This window comes from Muscardinus avellanarius (assembly GCF_963383645.1).
Source record: "Muscardinus avellanarius genome assembly, chromosome: 12".
NCBI lineage: Eukaryota > Metazoa > Chordata > Mammalia > Rodentia > Gliridae > Muscardinus > Muscardinus avellanarius.
This window is the reverse complement of record NC_137798.1, coordinates 72,507,725-72,521,789: the sequence shown is the minus strand read 5'-3', so window position 1 is coordinate 72,521,789 and position 14,065 is coordinate 72,507,725. Positions and strand designations below refer to the sequence as shown.

The window sequence follows — 14,065 nt, the reverse complement described above, 5'->3', positions numbered from 1 at the left end:
CTCCCTCGTCCACTCCTCTTTACCCCTCAGAGCCTCCCTGTGAAGCGGTCCAGAGCGCACGCAGAACCGATCACCCCTCCTTTGCTCCGGCCGCTGTGCCTCTTAACCGCATCGATCCCACGTGATTGTCACTATTTATACAACTGAATCTTCCCACCTGGGCAGAGAAGGCCTAGATTTTTGTGTTCAGACACCTGGCCTGGTACCAGTGATGGATGAATGAGATGGATGTTCTTAATCCTGAGAAATCACACTTTCTCCTGCTGCTGATGCTGATGCTGCCGTTTCATCTTTTTAAATTATTTTTTGTTTGTTTGTTGTTGTTGTTCTCAGGATTGAACCCAGGGCTGTTCTACCCCGAGCTATACTCTCCAGCCCTTTATTATTTTGAAACAGGGTCTCACTATGCTTCAAAGGCTAGCCTTCAGCCTCTGATTCTCTCGTCTCATCCTCTGAAGTACCAGAATTCCAGGCAAGCACCAGCATGCCTTGCTCCCCTGCTTCTTAAAGTTGGCCTGCACCGTCACTATCGGATCTGAGCTTCTCAGTTAGGAACAGCCAGGACTAGGAAAGCAGACCCTAATCATCCTTGCCCGCCATGCATGTTCATTTCTAAGGAGCTCGTGCGCACTGTGTTATGCTGGCAACACATATAGCCATCCTTTTGTCTCCATTACTCACTCCTAACCTGGAGTATAAATGCCAACAAGATTTCTCTTTCTTTCCTATGACTATGGCATGGGGTTTTATGACTCAGAGTCTCTGAACCACAGGTGAGCTTCAGAAGCAAGATTAATATGATGTGTGTGCACTTTTCAGAAGAGTTAGTTGATCCATAATATTGATTCATTCACTCACCCAACAAATATTTGTTAAATAGCTAAGGACTGTTCCAGGCACTCGGGGCACACCAGTGGATAAACAGGCCAAACGAATCTGTCTCGTAAAACCTACACGATAGCCGGGTGTGGTGGTGCACACTTGTAATCCCAGTACTTGAGAGGCTGAGACGGGAGGATCGCAGGTTCATGGATATCCTCAGCAATGTGTGAGGCCCTCTGCAACTTAGTGAGACCCTGTTTCAAAATAATAAAAAAAAAAAAATAGGGCTGGGGGTGTAACTCAGAGGTAGAATGCCCCTGGGTTCGATCCCCAGTTCCACAAAAATAAATAAGTAAAAAATAAAACCTACATGATAGTAGGCAGAGAGACAATAAGCAAGGTAATAAAGTATGTAGTGTAGGTGATGGCAATACAAAAAGTAAAGCAGGGAAGGAAACAAGCGTGGGCGGTGCAGGTATAGATGGGGTGTCCAGGGAAGGCGACGTGAGGAGGGAGGCTGCGGATGTTCTGAGAAAGCGGGATCCAGACCCAGGGAGTAACAGTGCAAAGGCCAGGGTGGCTGGCACTGGGGAGCCGGCGGCAGGGTAATAGCAGATGAAGTCAGAACGGCAGTGGCTGAATCATGTAGGACCTTGTAGACATTGTGAAGACCTGGGCATTGCACTGACTGAGAAGGAAGATGGAGCAGAAGCTGGGCATGGTGGTGCATACCTGTGATCCCAGTGCTTGGGAGGCTGAGACGAGGACTGCAGGCCCCAGGACAGCCTCAGCAACCTAGCAAGACCCTCTTTCAAACACACACAGACACACACAGCTGAGAGGTTCCCTCTCCAGTACCAAAAAGTAAATGTCGAGTGAGGAGTAACTTCATGAGACATACATTAAAACTGAATCACGCAGGTTCATGGGTGAATAGAATGAACCCTCCAGGAATGGAGGATGGTGGGCTGGGGGAGGCTGTGCCCACCCAGGGAGATGGTGATGGCTTGAGAGTGGAGAGAGCAAGAAGAGGTGAGATGTGTGTATTGACGGTACAGCCAGTAGGACTTGCTGATGAATTTGATGTTGAAGTGTAGGGGAAAAGGGAATTGTAGGGTTTTTTTTACCTAAATGATGCTGCCATTTGAGAAAGGGAAGGCTGTGAAAGGAGCAAGGAACAATCAGGAAAGCCGTTTTCATTGTAATGAGTCTGTTGGATACCGGGAAGGACAAGTTGAGGAGGCAATTGTGTATCAGTCAGGTAGACAGTTCTAGAGTTCGGGAAAGATGAACAGGCTGGAGACAGGGATTTAGGCCTCATCAGCCCATGAGTAGTGCTTAAAGCCACGAGAGTAGATGCAATTAAGGGAGAGAAAACGAACAGATAGTAAAGGGGAGAGGGGGGTGAAGGGAAGAGGGAGGGAGGGGGAGAGGAAGGAAGGAAGGAAGAGTAAAGAGCACCAGGAGCTGCCAAGGAGAGGAAATGGAGGAGCAGCTGGAGTGGGAGAAGGAAAACCCAGAGAAGCTCCTGTCCTGGAAGCCAAATATAATTTTTCTCAATTAAAAAAAAATTTTGACTTGGAAGTTTGAGGCAAGTTTGAGACCAGCCTGGGTAACTTAGCAAGACCCTGTCTCAAAATTTTCAAGTGGGCCAAGTGTGGTGACGCAGATTTGTAATCCCAGAGCTTGGGAGGCTGAGACAGGAGGATCGCTCAGGTTCGAAGCCAGCCTCAGCTACTTAGTGAGGCTCTCAGCAACTTAGTGAGACCCTGTTTCCAAATAAAGTATAAAATAGGTCTGGGAGTGCAGCCCAGAGGTAGAAAGCCCCTGGGTTCCATCCCCAGTTCCACCAAAAGAAAATTTTTTTTCAAGTGGGCTGGGACTGCAGCTCAGTGATAGAGCACCTCTGCCTTCAATACTCACTACTCCATACACACAAATAAAAATGTTAATTAGAAAGACAGTTTTTCAAAGGAAAGAAAGCCATCATCTATATTAAAAGAGGTGGAGAGGACTGGGGGTGTAACTCAGTGGTACAGTGTTCACCTAGCGTGCAAGAGGCACTGGCTTCATTCCCAGCACCGTGTGCGCGCGCGCACACACACACACACACACACGCTACTGATAAATCAGGTGGGAAAGAAGACCAAGAATTAACTTGGAATTCAGTTAACAGTCGGGCGGTCCGTGGTAAAATCAGGCGCAGCGTTAGTGGCCTTTGGACACCAAAGTGAGCTGGGAGTGGGTTCAAGAGGAAATCCCAGGAGAGAAAGTGGAGACGCTGAGTGTGGGTGACACTCGAGGCGCTCGCTCTTCTGTAGACTAAGGAGAGAAGTACGCCTGCGGCTCCCATAGGGGTCTCAGAGGTGACGGTGAACAGGGAGCCAAGCACCGCCCTGGGGGGCTGAAGGTACATGAGTGGAAGGGGGTGCAGAGTACACCCCAGACTGCGCCAGAAGCAGGCCCCAGGCTTCTGACTTCTCCCCTGCCCCGCTCCAGGATAGTCCTCCGGAAGTCTTCATAGAAGGCATTTTCCAGCCGAGCTATAAAAGTGGGAAATTGCACACCTTGGAAAACTTGCTAGAATCGATCGATCCAACTCTGGAGAGCTGGGGAACGTACCTGATTGCCGCCTGCCAACATTTACAGAAGAAGAACTACTACCACATTCTGTACGAGCTGCAGCAGTTTATGAAGGTAACAGCAGCCCCTCCTCCTCCGCCCCGTCACCGACGCCCCGCACACCGTGTCGGGGAGGCTGTGCAGGACGAGGAGCAGGAAGAGGACTGTCACTTGACCCCTGGCCTTGCTCTTTGACCCCAGAGCAAATCCACCTTGCTCTGTAGCATCGTTAAATAATACTAAGATTTTGACCCTAATGTTAGAGGCCAGCTTTAATCTTGTCCAAAGTGGCCTTCTTCAATATTCAAGGTAAAGGTTAAAAAGAAAGAATTCATAAGGAATGATGGGAAAGTATCTTTAAAAAACATGAAGGAAGGAGGAACAAGTTTCTCCTAATCTGTCTGACACTTGCCACTACTAAATCACAGAGAAACTGAATCATTGAATGCCAAGTTAAAAGTGAACAGTGAATGGCCGGGCGTGATGGCGCACGCTTGTAATCCCCGTGCTTGGGAGGCGGAGACAGGAGGATCGCGCAGGTATGAAGCCAGCTGCGCTGGCTTAAGAGACCCTGTTTCCAAATAAAATATAAAATAGGTCTGTGTGAAGTCCAGAGGTAGAAGGGTTCCATCCCCAGTATCACCAAAAAGAAAAAAAAAAAGTGAACGGTGAATCAGAAGTATCTTTTTAGATCACTTAAATGATGAGATAATGTCTAACCCAGGATCTCAGCCTGTCAGTTCACTTTTGGATCTGGTGGATCCCAAAAGCTACATAAGTTATACAAAACAACAGTTCAGGTGGTGGCGGGAAGGAGTGCCAGTGCTGAACAAGCAAGAAGAGAAGAGCAGGAGGTAAAGATGGAGACATCACCCAGACGAGGTCACACATATCTGCTCCATAGGGAGAAATGGAATCAGAATCCTCATCACACCCCACCTCCGGCACCCTAGCTCCCTTTTAACCTGAACGTTGCCTTTTCTCATCTAGGACCAAGTCCGGGCTGCCATGACCTGTATTCGGTTCTTCAGTCACAAAGCCAAGTCCTACACGGAACTGGGAGAGAAGCTCTCATGGCTGCTCAAGGCCAAGGACCACCTGAAGATCTACCTCCAGGAAACCTCCCGCAGCTCTGGAAGGAAGAAAACCACCTTCTTCCGGAAGAAGATGACCGCAGCCGACGTGTCCAGGTAGCTTGAGGCTCAGGAGATCATGGTGCCGGGCCAGGAAGGCTGGGCCTGAGCATCTGGTGGTAAAACTGCTCTTGTCCATCCCCTGAGCCCTTAAACACCACTTGTAATAGACCTCACCCCTGGATGACAAGCCTGGAGTGCAGCGGAGGGAGGAAAGAACCACATGCTACGCCAGGCTAGGCATCACACCCCTTCAATAAAGCAAAATAGGCCCAGCTGACCTGGCCCTGCTGATGGCTTCACCGGTCCTGTACTCCTCTCTTCTTCCTGGCCGAGCAGCAGTCCATCGGCCTCCCAAGGGTTCCGTGGCACACCAAGTGCTTTCTTTCTCTTCTCGGCTCCCATGCTTGCCAACCCCTTTTCAGGCCATGGCATCTAAAACAAACGCCCACCGCTCCCAGGTGTTACCTTCACGGGTGCCATCACTAAACTTTCTCTGGGTTCCGTTATACTCATTTCTCCTGCAGCCTGTGACTCCGTGAGTGCAGGGCTCTTGCCTGTCTTGACCTGTTGTTGCACCTGGCACCTAGGGGCTCAGTAAAGACTGAGCGTGTCTGTGAGGGTCCTAAGCCCCCGCCGTATTCCTGCACAACTGCTCAGAGGGTTCTTTGGAGCCTCTTTTCCCTCCATGTCATCTCTCTCGCCTTTTCCTTCGCCATCTTCTTATGATTTCTCATTCACCCAGCCCCAGGCACCTCACCCCCGACACCCCTCGTGAGGCTGGGCCGTGCGCGTTCTGTCCCCGCAGGCACATGAACACGCTTCAGCTGCAGATGGAAGTGACCAGGTTCTTACATCGGTGCGAAAGTGCGGGGACCTCTCAGATCACCACTCTGCCTCTGCCAACCCTGTTTGGAAACAACCACATGAAAATGGATGTCGCCTGCAAGGTACGCACGTTTCGCCTCCGGCGGGCCACTCTCGTCTTCCCCAGTGCTGGTCACAGTTGTACTTGCCTGGTATTTCAGTCCCTTGTCTGGTGGCTCCCTTCCCACTGGAACACGAGCCCCAGACAGCTGGGGATGACGTCCATTTTAATCGCCATCTGGCGCGTACGCACGTCTCAACAAATATTTGTTGAATCATTGAATAAATGGGGGCCTTCATTCTTGATTTAAGCACGAAGGTTCCCAAACTTATTTAGCATACCTCCCCCTCAAAAAAAAAAATCCATGCCCCCTGCCCCAGAAATCTACCTTAAGAGAATAAACAGGAAAACACAGTGACAAACTTGTGTTCTTTTATGTATCTATATTTGTCCCAGCACTCCCCAAAGGGCGATGTCACCCGCCTTGGGAACCTCTGATGAGGAATTATCGCAGTAGTTACTGCTTCTGTGAAGCATGCTTTCCTCTCTTCTTCAGGTCATGCTGGGAGGGAAAAATGTGGAAGACGGTTTTGGAATTGCATTCCGGGTTCTGCAGGTATGACTTGGATAATCTGAGATTAGACCAAGGGCAGTCAGCATCTGACCACATTTCCATGAGAGATTATGCTTTAGAAAATTTTATCCCAAGAAAAGCAGATTTACGTGTATTTTAGGAATGAAATCAGGGCAATAGCTATTACAGAACAGGGTCAAATGCGACTCTAGGCTGTTCTGCAACTGCAAGGCATGGTGGCAGACACTTGTAATCCCAGTACTTGGGAGGCTGAGACAGGAGGATTACAGGTTCAAGGCCAGCCTCAGCAATTTAATGAGACCTTCAGCAACTTAGTGAGAACCTATTTCAGAGGGGTGTGGGACTGAGGATATAGGTCAGAGGTAGAACACTCCTGAGGTCATTCCCCAGTGCCACCAAAAGAAAAAAAATGACAAATTAATCAAAAGCTATCAAATAAGTACCTGAAGCCAGGTCTAGGACAGTCCTCGTGGCTGTTTTCCTGCAGAACCACTGCTCACCCTACAGCGGCAGGAGGCTAGAGGAGCAGCTGGGGGCGCCACTGGCCACGGGGCCGCTCCTCCATTCTCCATAGAGAAGCTGGCTCGAGGAGCACATCTTCTGTTGCTTGTAACAAAGGACACAGGTGGGGCTGTGGCACTGGAGCAGGGGCTAGAGCAAGGCCCTGAAACCCTGAGAGGCAGAGTCTCTAGACCTTAACACCACCACAGGCTTCATGGAGACACCCTGGGAGCTGATCGAAGACCACGGTCATTCTGGGCAGCGAGGACACTGCGTACAGTACGTGTGACTCAAAGACCAATGGTCAAGCCAGGCGTGATGCCACACGCCTGGAATCCCAGTACTTTGGAGGCTGAGACAGAAAGATTGCAAGTTAGAGACAGCCTCAGCAAATAATGAGACTCTCATTAACCTAGTAAGACCCTGTTTCAAAATAAAAATAAAATAGTGCTGGGAGTGTAGCTCAGAGGTTAGCATGCCCCTGAGTTCAATCCCCAGTAACACACACACACACACACACACACACACACACACACACACACACACCAACAACAACAACAACAACAGTGGTCAGCCAGTTTCTTTCTTCCGAATCCTTAATTGCTGGACAAAGCTCTCCACACAGATGACCCTGGTGGGCAGGCAGAGGGGCAGCCCCCCTCGGATCCTGTGGCATAATGATTAACCCAGACCCAACTAAGGTGCTTATCAGTCAGGTCTCAGCAAGTAAGTCTTTGGGTGAATTTGCCTGTTTCTGAACACTAAGGCAACTCTCAACAGAGTGCCAAGTGTCCAGGGCAGCAAACATCAGCCCCCACACCATTTCCCAGGGACTGTGACTCATGAGAGACAATGAACTGGACTTGGAATTTGATCAGAATATTTCTAGAAAGTTCCACTGACAGTGAAATGCACCATGTAGGTGGTAAAATTATAATCTCTGTGGATGCTTCTAAATGGCTGAGTCTAAAGGGGAACTTTTTGCTTGTTTTTAGTTTCTTATTTTTATGTTTTCTGTTGTGACTATAGTCATCATGGCTTTTTTTTAAATTGTACTAGGGATGGAACCCAGGGACATTCTATCTTTGAGCTACGCTCCCAGCCCCTATTGTTTTTTTCTTTTGAAGCAGGGTCTTACTAGGTTGCTGAGGGCCTCATTAAGCTTAGGCTGGCCTTGAACCTACAATCCTCCTGTCTCAGCTTCCCAAGTAGTGGAATTGCAGATGTGAGCCACCATGCCCAGCTTGCTTTTTATTTCCTTATTTATTTTGTGGTTCTAAGAACTGAACCCAGGGGCATTCTTTCTCTGCCTCCTCAGCCCTATTTTATCTTTTATTTGGAAATAGGGTCTTCCTAAGTTGCTAAGGCTGGCCTTGAATCTGCAGTCCTGTCTCAGCCTCCCAAGTATGAGGATTACAGGCATGCACCACCATGCCCAGCTAGCAGATTTTTTTTTCTTTTTTTTTTTCTTTTTTTTTTTTGTGGTACTGGGGATGGAACCCAGGGACATTCTACCTCTGAGCTACAGCCCCAGCCTTATTTTTTATTCTTTTTTTTTTTTTGAAACAGGGTCTCACTGAGTTGCAGCAGCCTCACTAAGTAGCTGAGGCTGTCCACAAACCACGATCCTCCTGTCTAAGCCTCCCAAACGCTGGGATTACAAGTGTGCACCACCACTCCCAGCTAGTGGATGCTGTTTTTTTTTTTTTTCCCCCAGGGATGGAACCCAGGGGCGTTCAACCTCTGAGCTACACCCCCTTCCCTGTTTTTTATTCTTTTTATTTTGAAACAGGGTCTCACTCAGTTACAGAGGGCCTCACTAAGTAGCTGAGGCTGTCCGCGAACCGTGATCCTCCGGTCTCAGCCTCCCAAATGCTGGGATTACAAGCGTGCGCCACCACACCCAGCTAGTGGATGCTTTATAACACTGCCTCCCATCCCGCTGCCAGCATTCCCTGTCATCCTGAGCCCCTTGTTTCATGTTGCTCCAGGACTTCCAGCTGGATGCTGCCGCAACCTACTGCAGAGCTGCCCGGCAGCTGGTGGAGAAGGAGAAATACAGTGAGATCCGACAACTGCTCAAATGTGTCAGTGAATCGGGCATGGCAGCCAAAAGTGACGGGGACACCATCCTCCTCAACTGCCTGGAAGCCTTCAAAAGGATCCCCCCGCAGGTGCGCTCACCCCAGCCCCCCTACGACCCCTGTGTACTCGGTGTCTCCATTACCCTCTTTATTTCTCTCCCCTGTAGTGTGCCTGAAGTTCTGCACAATTCCTTTCCCATTCTTACCCCTCTGCAACTGTGGTCTCATTCTAACCCACTGTTTCCCTGTAAAGAAAACTCATGGTCGTGACCTCTGTACCCAGGAGGTGTCCTTCAGCACCCCCTGGTCTAAGGTTGTATGCACCTGGAAATGTCTGTGGACTGGTGGAGTTGAGCTGCCTGTGGTTCTGGAGCTCAGGTGGGCCACCAAATGGCCTCCGAAGCACACCCTGTGCTTGGACTTGTCCCCACCCCGAGTCCCAGCAGCTGGGCTGGGCTGGGCTGAGCTGGGGCCCTGGCTCCCAGCGGGGGGCTCCTCTCCCCCTCACAGCTGCTGTGTCTCTGTTCTGCGCAGGAGCTGGAGAGCCTGATCCAGGCGATACACAACGATGACAACAAGGTGAGCGGAGCTGCCACCTGGGGCCGCCTTGTCACTTTACTCCTGCTCCCCACGCGGTTCCCTGCAGTCTTGTTTCTTAGCTTCTCAGTCATTGGCTCAGTCAGCATCTCACTGTGTGTGCACGCGCGCGCACACACACACACACACACACACACACACACACACCACAACTTAGAAGAAGGAAGGTTTATTTGCTTAAGGGTCTGGAGTTTTTAGTCCATATATACAGTCCATTCACGCCGGCTTCTAAGCAAGAGTTGGGCGACAGACCCTCAGGGCTTGGCTGTGGGGAGCAGAGAGCAAGGGGAGGGAGCCAGGGACACACACAGCGCCACGGCCACACTCCCAGGGCCACCGCCTAGCATGGCGGCCTCGGTGCATGAGGTGCGAGGGACTTTTTACTTCAAACAGCAACATTGTGTGGGGGTGGGATGGGAGGCTTGGGGATTGAACCCAGGGCCTCAAGCATGTTAGCCAGCCCTCTACTACCGAGGTTCACCCCCAGTCCCTGTAACGTGCTATAAAATTGCCATTTTATACCGAGTTCTCTCAGAGAGCCCTAGGAAATCCCCCAACTTTCATCTCTAGGCTGGTTGATGGAATGAGGTTCCCAGAGCGGGCAAGTCTTTCTTTGTCCCAGAAGGGAAACGGTACAATAAGAAAAAGTCCCACCCAACGCTTTGGCCCACAGTGTCCGCTGGTGTCTCATTCGCCAACTGGGCCTCCCACCTGAGGGTCACTGGACTCTTCCCTGTTTCAGAAATGGGTAATGCTTTGCTTCCTGTTACCCCTATAAGGAGTGCCAGCCAGAATACAAAGCTTCCCAGCTGCCCCTGTTGATGGTGAACCAGGGGGTTGGCCTTCCTGCTGTCTTCAGGAAGCGCCCCTCCAAGCCAGGCTGGGCTGCCCGGCCATCAGCAGAGGAATACTCTTGGCAGCCAAGGCCCTCCTAATAAAAACGAGCACCAGGCAAACACGTGTGGCAGAGCCACTGAGCCGCGCCCCATGGCAGTGTCGCTAAGGCCTGGACTGAAATCGCCAGGCATTTTTCAGTCTGGCATTAATGAGAAGATGTTCTAAACATTTCCCTGTTATTTCTGCAACCTCCCAATGCACTCCTTAGGAGGAGGAAATTCCAGCCTGTCTGAAATGAGGAGAATGAATTTTCTAGAATCAGAATGAGCCCTGATGACTAGGACAGACAGGCGGGTCTCCTGAGTCCCCCGCTGCAGTTTCCTCCGCCGTTACCAAGCCGCCCCTCAGTAGGACAGTGCTGTCCCCGGGAGAGAGGCGCGCCGCAGTTGAGACAGCCTGGCTACTTTTTGGGGCTTTCTCTCAGCAGCTGTTCTAATGTGCGTCAGGCATCGCAGGGCACGGGGACATACCCAAATCCAACCTGGCCCAGTTTCTATTCCAGACTCTGGCAAAGCGTCCTCCTCTTGGTAGGAACTTCACCTGCCAACTTGTGGGGTTTCACATGTGGAGGTGCTAACTGCAACTGAAGGGCTGGTGAGCGCTCAGGCCCTTGGGCGGGCAGCAAGCGCGTGCCAGACAGCAGGGCTTGAGCACCCTGGTGAACCAGGACCTGCCAGGCTTCTCCTCCTGGTCAGAGTCGGTCTGCAATTGAGTTAAGAGAGCCAGACTTTGGTGAGCAAGATTCAGCAGTGTACATGGAGAGAGGAGATTCCCCTCCGCCATTGGAGAGGACTATTGCGGCACAAAGGCACCGGCTAACCAGAGAGGGGCAGGTGAGGCCCAGCCAGGGAGAGGAGGGGCGCTCACCACCGCCTGGTGTACTTCATGAGGCAGAGAAAATGGGAGACACTCCCTCCCCAAACTGAGCTGCTCCCGATCCAGACGAGAAGTCAAGGCACGCCTAACCGGGGTTAGACCTTCACTACTTAATTAGGCCTTTTTTGTTCTTTCTTTCTTTTTTGGTTCTGTGGATTGAAGCCAGGGGCATTCTACCTCTAAGCCACACCCCTTTTATTTCTTATTCTGAGTCTCACTAAGTTGCTGAGGCTAGCCTTGAACCTGTGATCCTTCTGTTTCAGTCTCCCAAGTACTGGGATTATAAAGTGTGTTTTTTTTGTTTTTTTTTGTTTTTTTTTGGTTTGTTTTGGTTTTTGTTGGTTGGTTTTATTTTGTTTGCTTTTGTTTTGTTCCCCCAGTGCTGGGGACCAGACCTAGGGCCTTCCACATGCTAGGCAAGTACTCTGCCACTGAGCTATATATCTCAAACCTAATTGGATTTTTTCTAATTGTGTATATTCATCCCCCCACCCCCGCCAGATTTCCTTTTAAAAGATTTTAAGCTTAAGCCGGGCGTGGTGGCGCACGCTTGTAATCCCAACATTTGGGAGGCTGAGACCCGAGGATCGCGGTTCGCAGACAGCCTCAGCTACTTAGGCCCTTTGCAACTCAGTGAGACCCAGTTTCAAAATGAAGAATAAAAAATCGGGTTGGGAGTGTAGCTCGGAGGTAGAATGCCCCTGGGTTCCATCCATCCCCAGTACCACAAAAAAAAAGAAAAAAAAGAAAAATAGAGAAGGAGATCTATGTATCTCTTATAGGGAGAAGGTATAATGGTTCATTCATTCATATAATGCATATTTATTAAACACTGATACATGTCAGGCACCAGGAATACAAGGGATAGAAAAAGGAAACACGATTCCTGCCTCATGGACCCCATAATCAGTCACCAATAACTCGCAGTGCTGGCTCTGACGCCAGGAGGAAGCTGAAGAGGCTGGAGGGAGGGGGGACAGAGGCCAGACTATCTGCCTGCCTTCCTTTTTAAATTCTTAACTTCTTTGTAATAACCATTTATACTATGAAATGACACCATGTAATAGCTTACTGTCCAGAATATTTGAAGAGTTGCTGTCCTGGGATAAAAGGTGGGAGAGAAACGAGCTGTTAACCAGGCAGGTGAGAAGCGCCGCTTCTTACCTGTTAACTGGGCAGGTGAGCCTGGCAGAGCACCGAGGCAGCTCTGCGTATTGGTCGGTGATTCCCCAGTGACGGTTTCCTTCCCGCTGTGTCTCGTCTCCGATCGCCAGGTTCGGGCCTACCTGACTTGTTGCAAACTACGTTCTGCCTACCTGATTGCTGTGAAGCAGGAGCGCTCGCGGGCCACCCCCCTCGTCCAGCAGGTGCAGCAGGCTGCCCAGAGCAGTGGGGACGCAGTTGTGCAAGACATCTGTGCCCAGTGGCTTCTGACAAGCCGCTCTCGGGGGGCCCACGGCTCAGGCTCCAGGAAGTGACCCTGGAAGATGTGGCCTAGGAACTGTGGCAACAGGAGCGACACCCTCCACCTCTTTCCTCCTGAGGAGTGGGACTGCTCAGTTCTGCCCCAGGCTGGAAAGACCGGATGGGACCCTGCCTTGCCTTCAGGCAAGGATAGGACTTTTCACGCAAGTGCCATGTGTCTGTAAAGTTGTGGAATCTGTGTATTTGTCTGGAGATGGCCAGTTCTTTCTACCTCAGAATGAGTGTGTGTGTGCACGTGCACACATTCCTGTACACTCCTGTTTACGCCCAGTCATTTTCGGAACAAATTAGACACCCCCCTCCCTACACCTTGAAAAGAGGCACTTTCCTTTTGACTTCTTCTGGTCTGAAAGCCTTCCCTGCGTTTTGGTTCTTAACCCGGGTCATCTTGTTTGTACACAGTCCTCTCCCCGTGGCAGCGCTTCAGTAGCTCCTCTTACTCGAGGGGTTGTACCAGGAATTATAGAAGAGCACCAAAAGACTGCTTCTTTTCCCTGGCTTCCCTTCTCAAGATTCAGAGATGGCTTTGAGGCACCTGCCGCCTGTGGAATGATACTACTTCCCAGGTGTCTCCCCTCACAAGCACAAAGAGTTGGCAGGTCTTCGAAGCCAGCCCTGGTCTCTCGGGTGGTGGCAAAGCTCTGGCTGCAGTAGAAGTGACCAGGGCCGGAGGCCGAGCCACAGCAGGAGGACCCGCATCACATTCATCCAGAGAGGAGGGAAAGGCAGGCCTCTCCAGGCGGGGACGCAGGGCATGCTCACGAGCACAGAGCAGGCTCTGGAGGATGTCCTGCCCGAGTTGAGAGGTGAGAGAAGCTGGCTCCCTCTGTGAGAGTCTAGGGAGAGAATGACAGCCTGGATCCTAGGACTGGATGGCTAGGCTTTACCTATTTCAGTTCCCATCCCATTTGTGCCTCTTGAATTGTTTAGGAAACCACTTCCCCTTCCCTCCTCTCTCCCTTCAGTCTCTGCAGGATGGATATGCAGTCGCCCAGGTCCTTGAGAGACTGGTGTGCCTCTTCTGTCTGAAACAGGAGGAATCAGGGTTTGCTTCGGAGTAAGTGAAGTGAGCATGGGCCTCTCCACCTGAGATGTGCCGGTGTTTGAGAAAGCGTGTGTCCCACTCAGTGACTTGGATTTGCCAATGAGTGGCCTAAAGAAAAGCTTTGCGGCCCTGAGTCTCACCAGCCAGAGCCTGTAGACCTCACTCACCTTTAATGCTGAGACCGACAGGAACTGGAAGCTGAAGTCCATATCTCTGGTGCTTAGAAACCCTGTGGAATTCCCTCTGAACCAAGTTTTTTTTTTTAATAGTAAAATAAACGGGGCATGGTGGAGCATGCCTGAAATCCCAGGACTTGGTAGACCGAGGCAGGAGGATCACAGGCCCTAGGCCAGCCTCAGCAAATCAGCAAGTTCCTCTGCAACTTAGTGAGACCCTGTTTCAAAATAGAAAAATAAAAAGGTCTAGGGGTGTATCTTAGAGGTAGAATGCCCTACTTCAATCCCCAGAGTCCCCCCAGAAATTAATAAATAGTAAAGTAAAAAAGTATTATGGACATCTGTCCAACTGAAAGTTTTGGTC

The 14,065-nt window shown here is 50.5% G+C and overlaps 1 protein-coding gene across 2 annotated transcripts in view; it reads left to right on the top strand.

Moving 5' to 3' along the window:
• Positions 1-12,473, top strand: part of ZFYVE26 (zinc finger FYVE-type containing 26) — a gene marked incomplete at both ends in the record, with an annotated part of 77,378 nt that extends 64,905 nt beyond the window's left edge. For both annotated transcript variants that reach the window (XM_080706976.1, XM_080706975.1), the window contains 7 exons: positions 3,322-3,519; positions 4,435-4,634; positions 5,386-5,527; positions 6,002-6,061; positions 8,533-8,715; positions 9,160-9,204; positions 12,270-12,473. In XM_080706976.1, coding sequence (XP_080563102.1) covers positions 3,322-3,519; positions 4,435-4,634; positions 5,386-5,527; positions 6,002-6,061; positions 8,533-8,715; positions 9,160-9,204; positions 12,270-12,473 — 1,032 coding nt within the window. The remainder of the gene's footprint in view (positions 1-3,321; positions 3,520-4,434; positions 4,635-5,385; positions 5,528-6,001; positions 6,062-8,532; positions 8,716-9,159; positions 9,205-12,269) is intronic.
• Between the last annotated feature and the right edge of the window lie 1,592 nt (positions 12,474-14,065).